The following is a 19,491-nucleotide window of genomic DNA, read 5'->3' as shown; positions in this document are numbered from 1 at the left end:
TATGTCTTAGAATTACTAGACCTCAGTACTTTAATAAAGAAGAGTTACCAATGAATACCCAATCCAACTCATCTTTTTAAGGAAAACAGACCCAATAATGTGACCTCCCTGTGATCTTATTTATTTTTAGATATCAATTACTTATAGGTTTTTTTAAAATTTAATATAACTTATTTATGGTCACAATTCTTATCTACTGGAGTTTTGACCAAAGTGAAACTAAGAAACTAGAGATATAGTCATTTTTTGCAGAACATCATTAGTTAAACATTAATCAGAGTTAAATACAGGAAAACTAAAAACAGTGATATTTTACTCACAGCAATCCAGATGTATTTTTTAGCTCATTAACACTCTTTTCTGGAACTTTACTGCCACTAAACCATTTTTTAGTTGCAGAAAATAGAGATCGACTCAAACCTTTTCTTGATATTAGCTAAGAAAACAAATGAAATATGTTGACAAACATGAGTTTAGTTTTCTTTATTTACATAGAAAAGAAAAAAGTCTAAATAACTAAAAAGTTTTAAGAGTAAGCAAATGTGTACTTTAATAACAATGATTTAAAGAAAATTATCCAAAATCCCTAATAAAAATAAATAAGCCTCTTCTAGGATTTACTAGAATTTCATCACTGATAATAAGTTAATAAATACTAATATTGGTCTATTTTAAAAATAAAAACATACACTCTTAAAGTTATACTACTATATTCCCAAGTTTACTATTTCCTGAAATTTTAAAAAATACTAATGCAAATAATTAAATCTTACCTGATCATTTAACTGCCGAATCGTTTTCTCTATATGTGGCAAAAGGCCCCGAAATGTGAACTCTTGTATAAACTGTCGAATTCTATCATGATCAGTAAGGGTTAAACATGCACCATGAATAATTCCAGCATTTGCTTTCTTTGTTTCGTGTAATGATGAAGTGGATTTTACATGATCTGGGCCATCAATGCTATTAGAAGAGTCACTGGAGGGGTCCAATTGAAGTGGGTGAGCTCTAAAGTTATTTGGTAAGCCATCTACTGAAAAACAAATCTTTCTTTTACCCAGAAAGCAACAGAAAATTGTGGCATTACTACTATACTGCTAAAGAAAAGAAACAGTATTGGAACCCTTTCTCTTACTGTATGTCTTAGAAGTCTAAGACAACAGCATTCAAATCTCCCCCTAAAATCAGTACTTGGGTTAATACTTATTACATGTAATAGAAAATTTTTAATTCATGTAAATAAATGAAGAAAAATAGTGTTAAATACAAAAATTATTTTTAAATAGCACAACCAATGAGAAAAATTATAGCAAAAATTTTAAAGCTATCACTATCCAAATTGTTATTTAAAATACAAAAATAAAACTCTTAAAATCACGTGAACAGGGGATTAATTAATGCTACATATCATACTGTCCCTTGCGCTCTACCAAAAAAATTTTTATGAAGTTTGACTTATTACTCTTATAAAACAAATTTTTAAATCTCAAAAAACATCAACTCAAATAACTCAATAAAATCTTCAAAGGAAAAGCTAATCTGACCATTATCTCTTTTCACTATGAAAATTTCCCCCATCTTTTACATATAAAGATTAGCATGCTTTAACAAGAGTGCTATTTTCGATCAAAAGACCCAAACTTAAGAGAAAGTATATCAAGACCTTTGACTTCGTTATCTAATCCATCCAATGAAAGCAAGTTACTATCAGAATTCTTATTGGAAGTTATAGTACAAGGGCCATCTTCATATGATTCCTATCAAAATAAAATATAAAAAATATTAATAGTTATACTTAATCATATTTAAGATATCACCAAATTTATCAACTACAGTAAACCTCATTTTTTTTGCTACAGCAAAAAATGTCTAATTCTCCAAATTCTTAACTTCTTCCATGTATCATATTCTATCACTTAAATCCACACCTACTATATCCTTCTATTGTTTCACATGCACACTACCCTAATTCTTCTGAATTCAAGTTACTTCTATCTCAGTTTATCTATTTATATGTGATATGCATATGCCTATATGAATCCCTGTATATGCAACTATGTAAGGAATAATGGCAAGACAGATGGACTACTGGAGGGGTTAAAAAAAGGATGGTATGGAATCCCCTGGCTCATGGACGCAGTATTAATAGGCTGGAGTGCATTCTGAATACACAGAAGTTTTGGGAAAATATCCAATGCAATGCTTACTTGTACAAAGGGTATTGGTTTCAGCCACCAAAACAACTTTAAAAAATGTCCAGACTACTCCATGAGCCCACTAATATCATGAGGTATTATTCTGAGTGCCAGACTTTGAGAAAAATATATAACTTAGAACTTAATAAGGGAAAGGTGATCAGGACAAGAAATTGACTAAAAACAACATTTAAGAAAGAGCTGAAAACTGGTACATTTAGCCTAGAAAAATATTTCAAAAAGACATGAGAGTTATGTTCTATATTCTGAAAGTCATTTTAACGAAAAACTGACATGATCCCTATAGGATTGAGTACAAGCTTGATCCTCAAGCTGCTTAAACATAGAGCAGGTCACCTAAAAACACAGTAAGTACTTTCAATAGATGAGGTCACTCATAGATTTAAAGGAAATTAAAGCATCACGACCTAACAGAAGCAGAAGATACTAAGAAGAGGTGGCAAGAATACATGGAAGAACTGTACAAAAAATATCTTCACAACTCGGATAATCACTATGGTGTGATCACTCATCTAGAGCCAGACATCCTGGAATGTGAAGTCAAGTGGGCCTTAGAAAGCATCACTATGAACAAAGCTAGTGGAAGTGATGGAATTCCAGTTGAGCTGTTTCAAATCCTGAAAGATGATGCTGTGAAAGTGCTGCACTCAATATGCCAGCACATTTGGAAAACTCAGCAGTGGCCACAAGACTGGAAAAGGTCACTTTTCATTCCAATCCCAAAGAAAGGCAATCCCAAAGAATGCTCAAACTGCCGTACAACTGCACTCATCTCACACACTAGTAAAGTAATGCTCAAAATTCTCCACGTCAGGCTTCAACAATACGTGAACCGTGAATTTCCTGATGTTCAAGCTGGTTTTAGAAAAGGCAGAGGAACCACAGATCAAATTGCCAACAGCTGCTGGATCATCAAAAAAGCAAGAGAGATCCAGAAAAACATCTATTTCTGCTTTGTTGACTATGCCAAAGCCTTTGACTGTGTGGATCACAATAAACTGTGGAAAATTCTGAAAGAGATGGGAACACCAGACCACCTGACCTGCCTCTTGAGAAATCTGTATGAAGGTCAGGAAGCAACAGTTAGAACTAGACATGGAACAACAGACTGGTTCCAAATAGGAAAAGGAGTACGTCAAGGCTGTATATTGTCACCCTACTTATTTAACTTCTATGCAGAGTACATCATGAGAAACGCTGGGCTGGAAGAAACACAAGCTGGAATCAAGATTGCTGGGAGAAATATCAATAACCTCAGATATGCAGATGACACCACCCTTATGGCAGAAGTGAAGAGGAACTAAAAAGCCTCTTGATGAAAGTGAAAGAGGAGAGTGAAAAAGTTGGCGTAAAGCTCAACATTCAGAAAACGAAGATCATGGCATCTGGTCCCATCACTTCATGGGAAATAGATGGGGAAACAGTGGAAACAGTGTCAGACTTTATTTTTTTGGGCTCTAAAATCACTGCAGATGGTGATTGCAGCCATGAAATTAAAAGACGCTTACTCCTTGGAAGAAAAGTTATGAGCAACCTAGATAGTATATTCAAAACCAGAGACATTACTTTGCCAACTAAGGTCCGTCTAGTCAAGGCTATGGTTTTTCCAGTAGTGTTGTATGGATGTGAGAGTTGGACTGTGAAGAAGGCTGAGCGCCGAAGAATTGATGCTTTTGCACTGTGGTGTTGGAGAAGACTCTTGAGAGTCCCTTGGACTGCAAGGAGATCCAACCAGTCCATTCTGAAGGAGATCAGCCCTGGGATTTCTTTGGAGGGAATGATGCTAAAGCTGAAACTCCAATACTTTGGCCACCTCATGAGGAAAGTTGACTCATTGGAAAAGACTGATGCTGGGAGGTATTGGGGGCAGGAGGAGAAGGGGACCACAGAGGATGAGATGGCTGGATGGCATCACAGACTCGATGGACGTGAATCTGAGTGAACTCCAGGAGTTGGTGATGGACAGGGAGGCCTGGCATGCTGCGATTCATGGGGTCTCAAAGAGCCGGACACGACTGAGCGACTGAACTGAAAGCATCACGACAACGACTGGATCTGCCAACCTTTAAACTATCCTCCAATCCTGGACTTCTAGAATTCTAAGCTGTAGAATATCTATAACTCTGTCTTCTGTTAAAAGTTCTCCAACTGCACAATCTGACCTATTATGTTCCCTTTCCCAACCTTAGATGGTTAGATTTTAAACTGAGTACTTCAATACTATTCCTATTCTGAGAATGACCCTGAAACACTATTTAAAGCTCTTCTACCTCCAACTGGTTCGTTTTCTCTTCAGACATTTTTCCCCAGCATTATAAAATTAAAGTGAGTAAAACTGGATTTAAAATTTCATATATAAACAGATTAAACTATTTCTATTAGAACATCAAAATGTATATACTTTCTAATTCATATTTTTAAATAGTATCACATAAAGTATATAATGCAGCTTAATTATACAAAATATATTTTCCATTTACTTTGGAAATCTTCCTTCTAAACAAAAAATAGTCAACTCTTGATTACCTGAACTAAGCGTATAACCTGGCATTCGACTAGCACCAAGTGGCATAAAATTCTATCTTAAAAGTTGGACAGAACGTAAAACATTACACCCACCACACACCAGCCAACAGACAGCAATTAACATTAGTCTAGAAATCAACATTAGAAACGTTGATTAGGAAGAAACAAAACTTCCTGGAAATTCAAAAGAAAAGGAAATCAAAGGAAAGTTAGGGAAAAAAGCCCACCCACCTAAAAAGTGTGAGCTCCAAAAGGTGGCCATAAGAACAGCATGTTGAAAATGAAGGAAGGCAACCCCCAGAGCATGTGGATAATAAAGAATTGACTGTAAGCATTCATAATGAATTTAATGTGCAAGCCAAAAATTCTATTATCTACGTGTTTAGTCAATCTAATTCAATTCTTAAGGTATAATTCACTTTTCATCTTTTTTTTGCCACACCATGCGCCTTGTGGGATCTTAGTTCCCCACTCAGTGGAGGCGCAGAGTCTTAACCACTGGACTGTCAGGGAAGTCTCCACTTTTCTTTCAAGAAAACAATTAACACTGATATTTATACCTGAAAGGTATACGAAGAAGGGATTACTGCAGTTAAAAACAGCTTTTGAAACATTAAGAGCTCACATAGTAGTGCATCAAAACTAGCCAGATTCCATAAAATAACTATTAGTAATTCTACAAATTCTACAGTGATGCCATTAGCCATAAAACTGAAATACAGCTTTTGTGGTTTGCTTCATTGTTGTTTTTTACATATACCTGGTTTTGAATACTATTTTTCTGGAGATACTGACTCCAAGGATCTGGTATCTGTTCATCTGATGCTCGATTAGATGTTCGAGAATTAATTTTAAGTAGATAGCAACCCTGAGTTCCATATTTCTGTTTCATTTCTTCATAAATTGACTCAGCTCTAAAATAAAAAATGGAAATGTTTGTAGCCAACGAAGACAGGATCTTAGACAATAACAGATATTAAAATAATACAAAAACCATGAAAAAAGATAGTTCCCAAAAAAGACATTAGAAGTAGCATAATTTTAAAAATTACAACGAAGTTCATGATTCTAACTGAAGTTTAGCTAGCTTGGTTATCACCTTAAAGTACAGTTATCAAAGTACGTCTCATGGAATAAATTTTGCAAAAATACCCATGTTGTTAAAAAAGAAAGTTTCAGTGGTCAAACTAGTTTGGGGAACTACAGTAATCAAGCCAACCAGTTTCTTTGCAGCAGACCACCTCTGAGTCTTCCATTTGCTACTGTGTATAGTGAATTTCCAAAGAGTGGCTTCAAACTTATAAATCAGAAACTCAACTATGTGGACTAGCCTTCAGGAATTACAACTTTGGGAAATTCTGCCTTAGATAACAGATAACTTACCAAAAAATATAATTGCTAAAATAGATAACTGTAGCATCCGCCCCCAAAAATCATCTTTTACTGCTACAGTTTACCCTTCCCTAAGCAGTCTCCAAAGAAAACAGTTTAGAAGAAGAAGGGGAAAAAAATAGAAAACACAAGAAAAGCAGTCAAAATACTTATTATATAAAAATCCAACTTTTTTGCTAAGTTTATTATCAGCTGGACCCATAAGCTAATCTCAGATGCAACAAAAAGCAGGTGATTTCCTTACTTTTAGTTAACTAGACTTGCTAGTTGGTAAAGAGATAAGATAATTCAAATAAGTCAACCTAAGAATCATTCTAATGGAAATGAAATTTTGGTACATAGAACTAACCTAATTAGATTTTCTCCCTAAACTCATCAGCTATCTGGTGTCAAAAAACATGTGGATATAGCCCATTCAAATGCAGATACTAATACTATACAAATGACAAACCTAACGAATAATTAAATCTTATTACACACTGTAAAATTAAGGCTGGTTAAGTAAAACAGTTATAAATTTGTATAAACACATAAAGTATATGTGTGTGTATATTTACTCACATACAATAAACTAAACATCTACTTGCTTTACCAATGACACTTAAGCATAAGAACCACTGATCTAATACTTTAATTACCACTTAAATATCCACGTTATAACCATTTAATATGGAAGGTATCCATATTCAAATGACTGAAACTAATAAAAGCCAGTTCAAATTATTTCTATTTATAAAATACACTTTACAGATTATTTATGATATCAAAAAAATTATAAAGGTTAGTAATCCTCAGAACAATTCTTTGGTTTTATCAAGAAAACTTTATTTTAAAACAATGGCATGTGCTCAGGACAAGGACAAAAACAATTATTTAACTGCATATTCTAAACAGCACTGACATAAGAGAACAATAGTTTGAAACAAAAGATTAATTTTGATCAATATCTTGAACCAAAAATCAAAATAAACTGCAAAGCAGGAAAAAGTCTTAATGCATTTATTTTTAACCTTTTTTGGACATTTAAGTTTCCCTCTTAACAAAAAAGTATCAGGTGTCCCATCTTCTCCCCAGTCCGCACTGGCCAGAAAAAGCCACAAAAGTAAAACTGTTTTAATATTATCTTTTTCCAAGAACTCATCTTTAATGATAAGCTATTCTCTTATCCCAAATAAAAGGACTAGGGTAAATCACTAACAAAGAACATTAAAGGGGACATAAGAAATTAAGTGTTTGGATGTTTTTTGAGACTGTGAAAAACATCAAGTTTAAAAATATAAAATGATAAGAGTGAAGAGTGAAAAAAGAAGTGCCTATAAACCAGGAAACGAAAAGTTACAGGAAAACCAGGAAAGGGACAAGAGAAAAAAATGAGCAATAATATACAAAGTAAGATACAGCTAAGAAATACAGCTAAGATCTATAAATATAAAATGGCAAGTACTCGTGAACAAAGATTAATAGACATATACATTGAAGGAAAAGTTTGGATAAGCATATGAAATAAAATGATGTAGCTGCTGAATATAACTTCAAATAAAAGATCGAGCTATTTTATTAATAAACTTTTACTTTCTTAGATGAAAAATATATCAAAAACTTAAGCCATGTCAAAATGTTAACTCATTTGACAGGAAATATTTTAAAATTAAAAAAAATAAACTTACCTCTGTTCATCTCCTGCACTTACATCATGTAAAAGTACATAATATTTAAGTGTATTTGGTATAAACCATTTGGGGTAGGAATAGTCATTATTGTGCTGAATTCGATGTTGTTCTTGTGACAATTTTGAAAACTGTTCCACAGGTTCAGCTTCACCAGAGGATGCCACCAACATACCTTGTAAACCACATTAAGGTAATTATCACTTATCATTTAATAGTAACTATTATCCTGTTAAAATAAACTGCAAGCATGCGTGCACACTCAGTAGTGTCCAATTCTTTGCAACCCGCCAGGTTCCTCTGTCCATGAGATCTCCCAGGCAAGAATACTGGAGTGGGATGCCATTTCCTTCTCCAGAGTAATCTTTCCAACTCAAAGGTCGAACCTGTGTCTCTTGCATCTCCTGAACTGGCAGGTGATTCTTTACCACTGTGCCATCTAGGAAGTCCAATAATTAATATTATTCTTTAAAAATAAATTTAGGGAGGTATTTTATAAGCTAAAACAAACAAAATCTGATTTTTACAGTTTTTCCTGCAAGCATAAAATAATTTCTTCGAAATTTCTAAGTAATTCAAGATTCTAAGTACTAAAGATATCTTGTTGACAGCTGTTTAGATCACTTATATATACAATAAGGAAATCCATGAACATAAAAAAGGACAATATGAAAACTGTTCAACTATCAACATCGTGAAAACTTCTGCTGAGTCTTGATCCTCTCCATTCCATCTCAGTGAAATTTCATACTCTGTCCCTTTCTCAACTTTTCTCTGTAACCACGTTAAAAAAAATTAAAGTCACAACTGTGAAAGGAGGTTAACAGCTATAAAACATGTTACTAAAGGGTGGAAAGCTGTTTCTAAATCTGAGCTTTTGCATAAGCAGTTAATTTTGAAAGTAAAAGGGTTAGTCGCTCAGTTGTGTCCCACTCTTTTGAGACCCCATAGACTGTAGCTCGCCAGGCTCCTCTGGCCACGGAATTCTCCAGGCAACAATATTGGAGTGGGTAGCCATTCCCTTCTCCATGGGATTCTCCTGATCCAGGGATCAAACCTGGGTCTCTTGCATTGCAGGCAGATTCTTTAGTATCTGAACCACCAGGGAATTTTGAGACAATCAGCAAAAGCAGTTAACACTGACAGTTTACATTTTTTCTTCCTAAAATAGCTTAAAAACATATTAAGCATGAAATGTGCAAGTTGGATGACAAAAACTAAGCAGGCTCTTAGTATTCTTATTTTTTAATCAAAACTTAGCTCTACCAGTCTTGAATCTAGGATGCCATTTAACAAGGACAAGAAAATCTGAAGCATATCAATAAAAAATAATTTTTACATCCTCTCAACAATTTTGCGTTTATGTAACTCTTTCTGAGATTAGTAACTTCCACATATTTTAAGAGAACATAAAAGTCAAAGGATACATGCTAAATAGTGGTTCAGAAATTCATGATCTGACGCTGGCATCGACTGAAGAAAGGTCTCTCTGTAAGACTCAAACCATGGCGTAGTAGCTAAAATTAATAAAGAAAAAGTTAAAACTGTTCAGTAGAATTAGTTTACAACAGACCACATTTCAAGTTCATATTCCTGAAAGGTATAAAACATCATTTCTAGCAATAAACAAGCATTTTTCACATGTGCTTTAATTAATATATATATTGAAATACATACATGAGCCATACACATAAATATATTCATAGATGGCAGTACATGTACTTGCAAAAATAAAACTGACCTATTCCCAACCTACACAATGATACCACAGTTTATTTATTAATGCTTTCAATATTACCTATGTGAACAACCAGATTTTAGAACTATAGTTTTCCCTTCCACTAGTCACGCTGTTATAAGTAGCTCTTTCTCATAAATGGCATTATTTCTGAACAGCAGTCCTCAACCAAGAGCAATCATGACCCCCAGGAAACATCTGGCACTGTCTGGTGATACTGTGAGTTGTCACAAATAGGAACAAGGAGGTGTGCTACTGGCATCTAGGGAAACAGGTCAGGAACGATGGAATAATGAGAACATCCTACACTTAGGAAAACAGGATTAAGAATACCCCACACACACCCCTCTTCAACACCAGCAAAGAATTACCCCGCTCAAAACATCAACAGTGGTGAGGCTGACAAACCTTACTTTATAATTTGATTACTCGAGTAAGACAGCAACTAAACCTCTCCAAATGGAATTTCAAAACAGGCTTACCTCACAATCAAATACAAAGACGTGTATTTTTACTTTTTGTATACATGTATGTGATGTGATTCTTAAAATGTCAAATCTTTCTCACTCCATGCTAAGCATTTTACATTACAACTATTCTAACTTGTTAAAAACTTGAATTTTCTTAAACTTGGTCATTTCATTAGGTTTAATCTAAATCACAGTTTTACTAAAAGGACACTGTATTCCTAGTTACTTATGTTGACTATAAAACCTTATGTACTTTTTGTTTTATTCTTAGAATCACTGAAAGCATAGCAAGTATATTTTCTGTTTACACTGTAATACACATTAAACTGGGAAGGGTGAAATAATAAACTATTCCTCTTAACCAAGTAGCATATCCAACCCAGTATCATATATACAAAAAAACTTTAATTCCAACAAATGGATTATGAGAATAACCCACATATTGTTTAGGAGGATTAGTACTACAAAAATTTCATGTTTTCTTGCTACAGAAGAGGAAAAACATTCCCAGAAATAGTACAATATATATACACACACACATACATACATACACGAAAAGTGGCATAATTGGAGAATGACACAGACTAGTCTGTTACAACAGGAAACCAATTTTCTTACTAACCAGTAAACATATCTTTCCCCTAAATCAGTCAAAATGAGTCTCTACCTTGAAAATTAGTTTTTATTTTCACTCAGTACCAATGAAGAGAAAATAAAATAGAAATAATAATGAAAAATTTGGTTAGATAAGAAATCACCACAGATGGTGGGAGAAATGACCTTATCAACTTTATTTTTCTATTTTCCTTGTTGCTTCAACCATGCTTAAATTTAACAAATAACAGGTAAGTTGTAGACATATGACAAGGGGTCTGTTTCACAGTGGGTTGGGGAGTTCTGAATAAACAAATTAGACCTTCCAAAATAGCTATTCATTGCAACATTTCCTGTAATAAAAGACTAGAAAATGCACGTGTCCACCAGGAGGGGACTGGTTAAGTAAACTATGGTACACACACTGGATGTGCTATGGAGTTTTAAGAGACAGGGGAAAATCTCCACATGATTACTATGAAGTGCCCCCAGGATATATTAAGTGAAAAAAGACAACAGCAGAAAAGTATACAATTTTGTGAAAGAAAGGAAAAAAGAAAGAGAGCCACACGTGTATTAGTTTACTCTGTCAAAGAGAAATGACAGGATGAATCTAACAAATGCCACCATGTGTAAGACAAAAAAGAGATGAGAAAGGGGAAGGGCTCGAAGAGAAGCTAGGCCTCTGTGAATGCACCTTCTTTTACAGTTTTGACTCTGCAACTGTATGTTCCAGATAACAAGACCTAACAAAAAATAAATCAAAAACAAGAAAAAAGCATGCATACACATGTAGGAGTTCTTAAACTAAAATAATACTTTCTAAATACTGGTACAAGAAAACACTGTGTACTCAACAAAGAATATAGGAACAAAGGAAACTTTTCTAAATATATATGGCAGAAGTGGGTTTTATCCTTCAAGTGGGTCACATTCAGGTTGATGAGGTAACTTTTTCCTTCAGCCACATGCTTCCTTGAAGGGCTAATTGACTAGGGCATCGTTCTCTTTCTGCTTTTTCAAGCAACATTTTTGCAGAACGTAGCAGGAAAAAAGGTGTTTGGTTTTTTTAATGTTAACATAAGACTAACATTTAGTGACACTTCTCATCCCTTAAAAATTCTCTTGTACATGTTTTGGGATGAAATTAGTATTTTGCTCACATTCCTTTCCCTCTCTACATGTTCTTTGTTTGGAACTGAAACAGCAACCATGATATCCTACCAGTTAAAGTTTCTCTATGTAGAATGTACTCTTCCCCTGGTAAGAAAGGAAAGAAGGCAGCCAAGAAGTAAAAAAAAAAAAAATGTAATGCTCTATCCTCCACTCTACAAAAGGCAGCCCTCTCTCTCTATCCCCATTTCTTCTTTGTTCCCTTCTTAGTGCCAGTAACTTGGCAAACAGAGTTGTGTGTGCATGCTTAGTCGTGTCCAGCTCTTTGCAACCCCATAGACTGTAGCCCACCAGGCCCTTCTGTCCACGGAATTTCCTAGGCAAGAATACTGAAATGAGTTGCCATTTCCAACTCCAGGGGATCTTCCGGATACAGGAATTGAACCCGTGTCTCTTGCGTCTCGTGCACTGGCAGGTGGATTCTTTACTAATGTGCCACCTGGGAAGCCGAAGTTATTAGTGTTCAAATACATATCTAACAAGGGCTGCAGGCAGTGAGATAGACCTACAGCAACTCTGGTCTTCTTTCTATTGAAACCAAATACTATCATCAGTGATCCCAAACCTGCAAGTGAAAAAGACTGGCTACCCTAAACATAAACATTACCCGTAAATCACATATTTTCCCTCTCTAATCATTCACAAACGTTGAAAGTACCAGAAAACCACCACTCAGACTAAAGAAAAAGGCACTAAGAAATATTACAAATTCCACATAACGTTGGCACTTAAGACTTTAACTTTTGATAAACAGTAGTCGCAAAATAATATCTTCCCGAATGAAAATATTCAAGGGAAAGAAATATGATAATCAGATGTATAATTATGTAATTCAATAAGAGTCTCAAGTCAAAAATACTTAACACTTATAACAGTGATTATCAAAATATATGGTTTAATTCAGAAGACTTCAACAAAAGCTCCAAAAAACTAAAACCAGAACTTTTATATAAAATTTATAAGCATTTTGTAAATCAAATAATCTTAAATAATATGAAGAGCTAAGAAATACTAACCTTGCATTTTAACAACACCCTTGAGAACTATCCTTGAAGAGACTATTTCTAATCAAGTGTTTTCTAAAAAAAAAAATCAGCAAAAATCAAAGTATTCTAAAGAGGTGAAAGCCATGATTACTTATGCCCAATAATTAAATTTCTCATACACCAGATTTTTTTTAAAAACAGATCATTCTTTTCTGAAACTATATTCCTTTTAACCCTCATGAAAATCAAGAAAAATAGTCATTGCATTTACTATCTGGATTTAATTGACGCCTGATATTTTATTGTATTTCTAATTCATTTTGTAAATTATTCACAGAATTAAGAATAAAACCTAAACAAGCTTTTTATAAATTTTAATAAAGCAATCTCAAATTGTATTCCATCTATTTCCAGTTTCAAATATATGTGCCTCAATTAGGCAATGTTTTTTGAATGTCCATCAACTATTATGCACAAACCTAGAACACATTCACAGTGTAAATACTGATTCCAGATTTAAACACATGTCTAACAACTTCTAGTTTATGATTATTTCTGGTTTTTCTTGCACAGCCAAGGTGCAACATTTTGGAAAAACGTGATGGCTCAAAATTTTGCTGAAAACAAAAAGGTCATTTTATTTTTCTCCATCACTGCAAAGCATTTTCATTCTTTAGACTTCTAAACAGCAAACACAATGATTAAGTTAATGAATTTTCATTTCTACATCATCTGATTCCTTCCAATTACCTTCATACACATGCCTGACACTAACAAACTATATTAAGTAAATTTACACAAACATCATAAAAGATGAAAGAATATGGTCACATGTCCTTTAACAAAATGGAATGGTCTAGGTTAGCATTTCAAAATATTATATGAAGCCCTACCTGTTAAATTAAGTCCTTCCTGTTAAATTGGGTGAAATACTATATTTTCTTTTTGTTTTTAGAAATACATTGCTCATTCATCAACTCCTGAGTTTGAAGACAACTGTCCTAGATACTGTCATCTGAAGACTCAGAAGACTAGGATTTCTATATATGATCAATTTCACCACTGTCATCAGAGTCCAATAAGGTAAGTAACCACTAGCCATATGCGGCTCTTGGGCACTTGAAATGTGGCTTGTCTGAATTGAGGTGTGCTGTTAAGTATAAAATACACATAAAATTTTGAAGATAATACAAAAGAAATTTTCCATTGATTACATTTGAAATGGTAATATTTAGGTTAAAATTAAACATATTATTAAAATTAATTTCACTCATTTCTTTCTACATTCTTTTTTCTCCCCTCATGGCAATGTGACAAAGTCTGTGAGATCTAGTTCCCTGACCAAGGATTGAACTTGGGTCCCCTGGCAGTGAAAGCACAGAGTCCTAGCACTGGGCGGCCAGGGAATTTCCTATTCTTAATTCCTTATTGTAGCTACAGAACATGGAAAATAACCTAAGTGGCTCATTTATTTCTACTAGATAGAGTTAGTCTGAACTGCCATATGTCACTGCATTCATCTTCTAATTTGTCTAGTAACGGTGAAAAATTATGTATTCCACTGTCAATTTTCTTTTCTTTGTCAAAATGGACTAAAAATCCCCAAGTCTCAGCTGTGTTTAATGGAGAAAAAAAAAAAGATAAAGATGACGACTATGAAGATGTTGTCTCCAAACTTCTTTCATAACTTCCTGAAAGAAGATTTAGAACTTAGGGCAATACAAAATTTCAAACTGAAGGATGATATGACAGTGATTTTGTTCACTATTGCATCATCCTAGAGAATTTCATTATTTCTGGACTTTCTCATGGTTCAAAGTAACTGGTATTGATAAACAATTCCCAGGACGAAAAACAGAAAAATACTTCAAGATACTAGAAAAATAAGAACAATAATTTCCTAATTGGCACTACTCACATTTTAAATAATAACCACTTTTTTAAAGGGTTCTTCATGCTTTTAAGTAAAAATCTTTGGAAAGACATTAAAGAATATTTAAACAATCTCCTAAAACACTGTTTACACTTCACTATTCACTGAAGTCTCATGGTATCTTACAGAGTATTAGTAGTTAACATAAAGGCAATCAGAAAAAAAGTATACTACATACTGAAAAAGGGTGGAAAACATGTTCTTCCTTCTTACCAAAACAAGGTGCAGCCCAAATCATACTTTTCAAGGTCAATGCCTGAGTTTAGCAGATAATACTGTAAATCAAGAGTAAATACAACAGGTAATAGATAAGAGATTACAAAAGTTATCTCCGTTTTAGAAAAATTAAACAGACGTGTTAACTGAAACAAATACAAAAAAGTAGTAGTTGAGTAGAAAAAAAAGTAATAGACAAGGAGTAGCTTGTGAACAATCTGGAAAACTGAGACCACCAGAGGAAATACCTGTATATAATGAGGATTCTTTCAATTCCATCATTATGTCTCTCCAATTACTGTATGAAGGAACACTAGCTTTAACTGACCAATCTGATGAAGAAATTGCACGGTGAAAGCTAGGCTTATGAGTGAAGTATCTAACATGTATTTCATAAACAGAATGAGTGAAAAGTATGATGACTCACATTAATGGTAAAACGAGAGTATTTCTAGACAAAGAATTAATCTTACTTAAAATGGATAAAACCACTCAAATCTCCGAAGAGTATTATTCTAACAGAATTTTATTAAAATGAATTCAGTACTTCATCATCTCACATTCTCAAATCTCCAGAGTATTATTCTAACATAATTTTATTAAAATAAATTCAGTACTTCAGCATCTCACATTCTCAGTCTTCAAGACCAACAAAACAATAAAGCTACAGGGAAGTGCCTTAAGTAGCAGAGAAAGAAGCTAAAGAAACTGTTTTCTTCTGAAGCTTGTCCTAACCACTTGAGATTCTTTTTTAAAGTCTGCCTACTCAGATGGTAAAGCGTCTGCCTGCAGTGCAGGAGACCCGGTTCAATCCCTAGGTCGGGAAGATCCCCTAGAGAAGGAAATGGCAACCCCCTCCAGTACTCTTGCCTGGAGAATCCTATGGATGGAGGAACCTGGTAGCTTACAGTCCATGGGGTCGCAAAGAGTCGGACATGACTGAGTGATTTCACTTCACTAAGGAGTTTCAGACATTCATTCCTCAAAAATTTTACCTTCCAAACCATAAATCTTTTTTTAGGAAAATACTGGAGATGTCCTTTACCAAATCAATGAAATATACCTAAAGATATGAATGAGAGGCTACAGAGAAGGGGAGGAAATCTCCAGGATGGCAGCTATGGAGCAGGTTTTGGAGTACAGCCAAACCATGACAGAGTAGAACAGTGTTTGAAACTTCCATTTCATTATATTCCCTCTCCCCTCCAACCCCTCAACCCCGCCTGGTACACTTTTTAAAATATCCTTCTAACTGTTCCTTCCGGAGAAGGCAATGGCACCCCACTCCAGTACTCTTGCCTGGAAAATCCCAGGGACGGAGGAGCCTGGTGGGCTGCAGTCCATGGGGTCGCTAGGAGTCGGACACGACTGAGCGACTTTTCACATCTCACTTTCATGCATTGGAGAAGGAAATGGCAACCCACTCCAAGTGTTCTTGCCTGGAGAATCCCAGGGACGGGGAAGCCTGGTGGGCTACCGTCTATGGGGTCGCACAGAGTCAGACACGACTGAAGCGACTTAGCAGCAGCAGCAACTGTTCCTTCTCCCCACAGAATGCTGCTGCTGCTGCTTTTGTATACTTTTTGTCCCCCAACTACCAAGTTTTCACCCCCTTGAAGGATACTTATCATTCCCTACTGAGAATGTGTGGAGTAGAAAGAGAGAAGACGTTAGGAAGGTCTTAATAAATGTATTATCTCATAAATTAATCTATCAAGGGGAAAATCTTACTGAGAGGCTATTGGAAGTTTGAGAAACTAGCAAAAAATACGAAGAACTCTGGGCAAGTTGTTTTTTAAAAGGTGATTAACTAAATCCTGAAAAAAAACAAAATGCTGTATAAAAATGAACTGAAAGCCCAATATTTGGCTCAGCAGTGAAGAAGTGAATACTCAGTATTGCCAACAGTGAGTATTAACCAAAAATTATAAAAAACCACATTAGGGAGATGGAAGAAGGGGAGTACTTAAGCTAAATCTTCATCAATTATGAGAAATCAATAAATAATAATTTTAATTAAGCCATGCTGCTGCTGCTAAGTCGCTTCAGTCGTGTCCGACTCTGTGCGACCCCATAGACGGCAGCCCACAGGCTCCCCCATCCCTGGGATTCTCCAGGCAAGAACACTGGAGTAGGTTGCCATTTCCTTCTCCAATGCATGAAATTGAAAAGTGAAAGTGAAGTCGCTCAGTCGTGTCCGACTCTAGCAACCCCAATGACTGCAGGCCAGCAGGCTCCTCTGCCCATGGGATTTTCCAGGCAAGAGTACTAGAGTGGGGTGCCATTGCCATAAACAACCACATAAAAATATTACTTAGAAACACAAAATGAATACCAGAGAAAACCACTAAAAGTTGGTGGGGCAGGGGTACAGAGAGCAGATTACTGTTGCTTTTTTCTCTTAAGTCTGTTCAGCATTATCTCTCTATTGGGCTTCCCTGGTGGCTCAGACAGTAAAGATTCTGCATGTAATGCGGCAGACAGAAGAGATGAGAGTTCAATCCCTGGGTTGGGAAGATCCCCTGGAGAAAGAAATGGCAAGTCACTCCAGTATTCTGGCCTGGAAAATACCACGGACAGAGGAGCCTGGACGACTGACTGACACTTTTGCTTTTTTTCTGTGCATGTATCATTTTAACAAATTTTTTTAAAATAAAAGGTATACGAGCTTTGGAGGTCAGGAAACTATCTGCACTATAAAAAAAGATAATTTTGAAAAAATATGATAGTTTATTCCTCTCTCTGTGCCCCTCAGCACTCTGGCATATTAGATATGCTATATCTCTATTATAACGTATTTTAAGATACTATAAATTAGAATGTCTAATTATTGATCAGGTTATGAAGTTACAAATAGCATCTTATCTCAGTGCAAAGCATAATAGTAAGAAATCAATAAATATTTGTTGCATGAGTAATAAAAACGTTAAAGTCCCTGTAAAACAGAATCACAGGATTAAAGGTCTAGAAGAGGCCTTAAGAAGTAATCTAGTCAAATTCTCTCATCTTCAGAGAACAGAACTGATTCTGAGTAAGTAACTTATTCAGATTATCCAACTAACTATAACTAACCCTGGCAGTGGTAATATAAAAACCTGGACACTCTGGCATTAGATTCAGTGCCTTTCACACTTCAAATTTTCCACTGATGAGAGAAATAATTCAAACTCCATCACTTTCTCCCAAAAATATGCAAATCTCACCTCATGAAAATAAGTTATGCCAGGAACTGCTTAAAGTACATATCCTGAAATGGATTCCTTTGATTTAAAGATAATCAAAATTTTCTAAACTTAATCTTATCAAGGTAACTTATCTTGTTGGAATTAAAATGACATAGAAAACAAGAAAAATTGTTAATTTTTAAACAAAGTAAATCTACAAATATTTTTAGCTATACAAGTGCAACCAAGTAACTTCATGATCTAAAACATACCTCTTAATTTCTCTTTGTATGTTTCAACTATGCAATTAGGAGGCATTAATATAATAGATGATAAGTTACACTGATCTGAGATGATTATTAGGTAGCTAAAATAGCCTAATTAGATGATGTATGGAGCATGCAGGAGCTAAGTTCCCTGCCCAAGGATCAAACTCATGCCTCTCTGCAGTGGAAGCTGAAGTCCTAACCACTGGACCACCAGAAAATCCCTAGATGATGTACTTTTCATCTTTGCCCTCTAAAAATCTATCCTATGTCCCCCCATCAAGTCTTTTCTACACTGGCAAAGAGTCACACCAAATACTGCTAACTCACTTTACATATTATTACATAGTTTCACCTAACAATTTTATTATGAAAACATTTACGAGTCACATCAGATTAGGATAAGTATTTATTTACATACTATAAACATTTCCTCTATTTAACACTAAGCAAGATAAAAGATACAATAAAACTGAATGCTTTTACATAATCATTGTATTACTAATGCCACAAAAGAATAGTTTTGTCTACTGTTGGCTCTTTCATTCAAGAAATATTATGCACGTGTTCTAGGCATTAACTTTACAAGTAGAACTACAAAAAATTTTTTCATTATGAAAAAGTGAAATCACATATTTCGTAGTTATTTGAATGGCTGCCTGCTTACTTGATTGCAATCTCCTAAAAAGCAAGGACTTGTCTTCCACATTGTATTCTCAGGCTTGAGCACTCAGCAAGTACTTAAGTGTGTGTTGAATGATTTCCAAGTTACAGAATTACCTTTTCTAACAAAAGAAATATCATTTTAAAAATAATAATAAACCTTATTACATACCACTGAGGTTGAGGTCATAATCTCCTGCCGTTATCACATTAGCTACTAATCCTTCTGCAGGCTGACTGCCAGAAACCACATCATTCAAGAGTTTCCGAATGGCTCCAGGCTGAGGTGGTTGGGTGGTAATGTTGCTTACAGCTATCTTCAAGTTTTTAATTACGTGAAGCTGATTATTGGGATCTCTCATATGAACTTAAAAAAAGAAAAAAACACTTGAAATTAATTCTACACAAAGTATAACAAGCCAACAATTATAATGACAATTAAAAAGAAAAAAACTTGGGTTAATGATTTACAAAGGATGCTCAATTT

At 34.8% G+C, this 19,491-nt stretch overlaps 1 protein-coding gene across 1 annotated transcript in view; it reads right to left on the bottom strand.

Moving 5' to 3' along the window:
• Window positions 1–19,491, bottom strand: part of TRAPPC8 (trafficking protein particle complex 8) — an 85,582-nt gene that overhangs the window by 59,305 nt on the left and 6,786 nt on the right. Inside the window, 7 exon segments of the mRNA XM_005697009.3 lie at window positions 321–436; window positions 774–1,030; window positions 1,664–1,757; window positions 5,503–5,656; window positions 7,802–7,976; window positions 9,229–9,318; window positions 19,177–19,371. Of these exon segments, the coding sequence (XP_005697066.3) occupies window positions 321–436; window positions 774–1,030; window positions 1,664–1,757; window positions 5,503–5,656; window positions 7,802–7,976; window positions 9,229–9,318; window positions 19,177–19,371 (1,081 nt within the window).

The sequence above is a fragment of the Capra hircus genome, chromosome 24, assembly GCF_001704415.2.
Source record: "Capra hircus breed San Clemente chromosome 24, ASM170441v1, whole genome shotgun sequence".
Lineage (NCBI taxonomy): Eukaryota > Metazoa > Chordata > Mammalia > Artiodactyla > Bovidae > Capra > Capra hircus.
The sequence above is the reverse complement of the archived record's forward strand: the minus strand, read 5'-3'. Positions and strand labels throughout refer to the sequence as shown.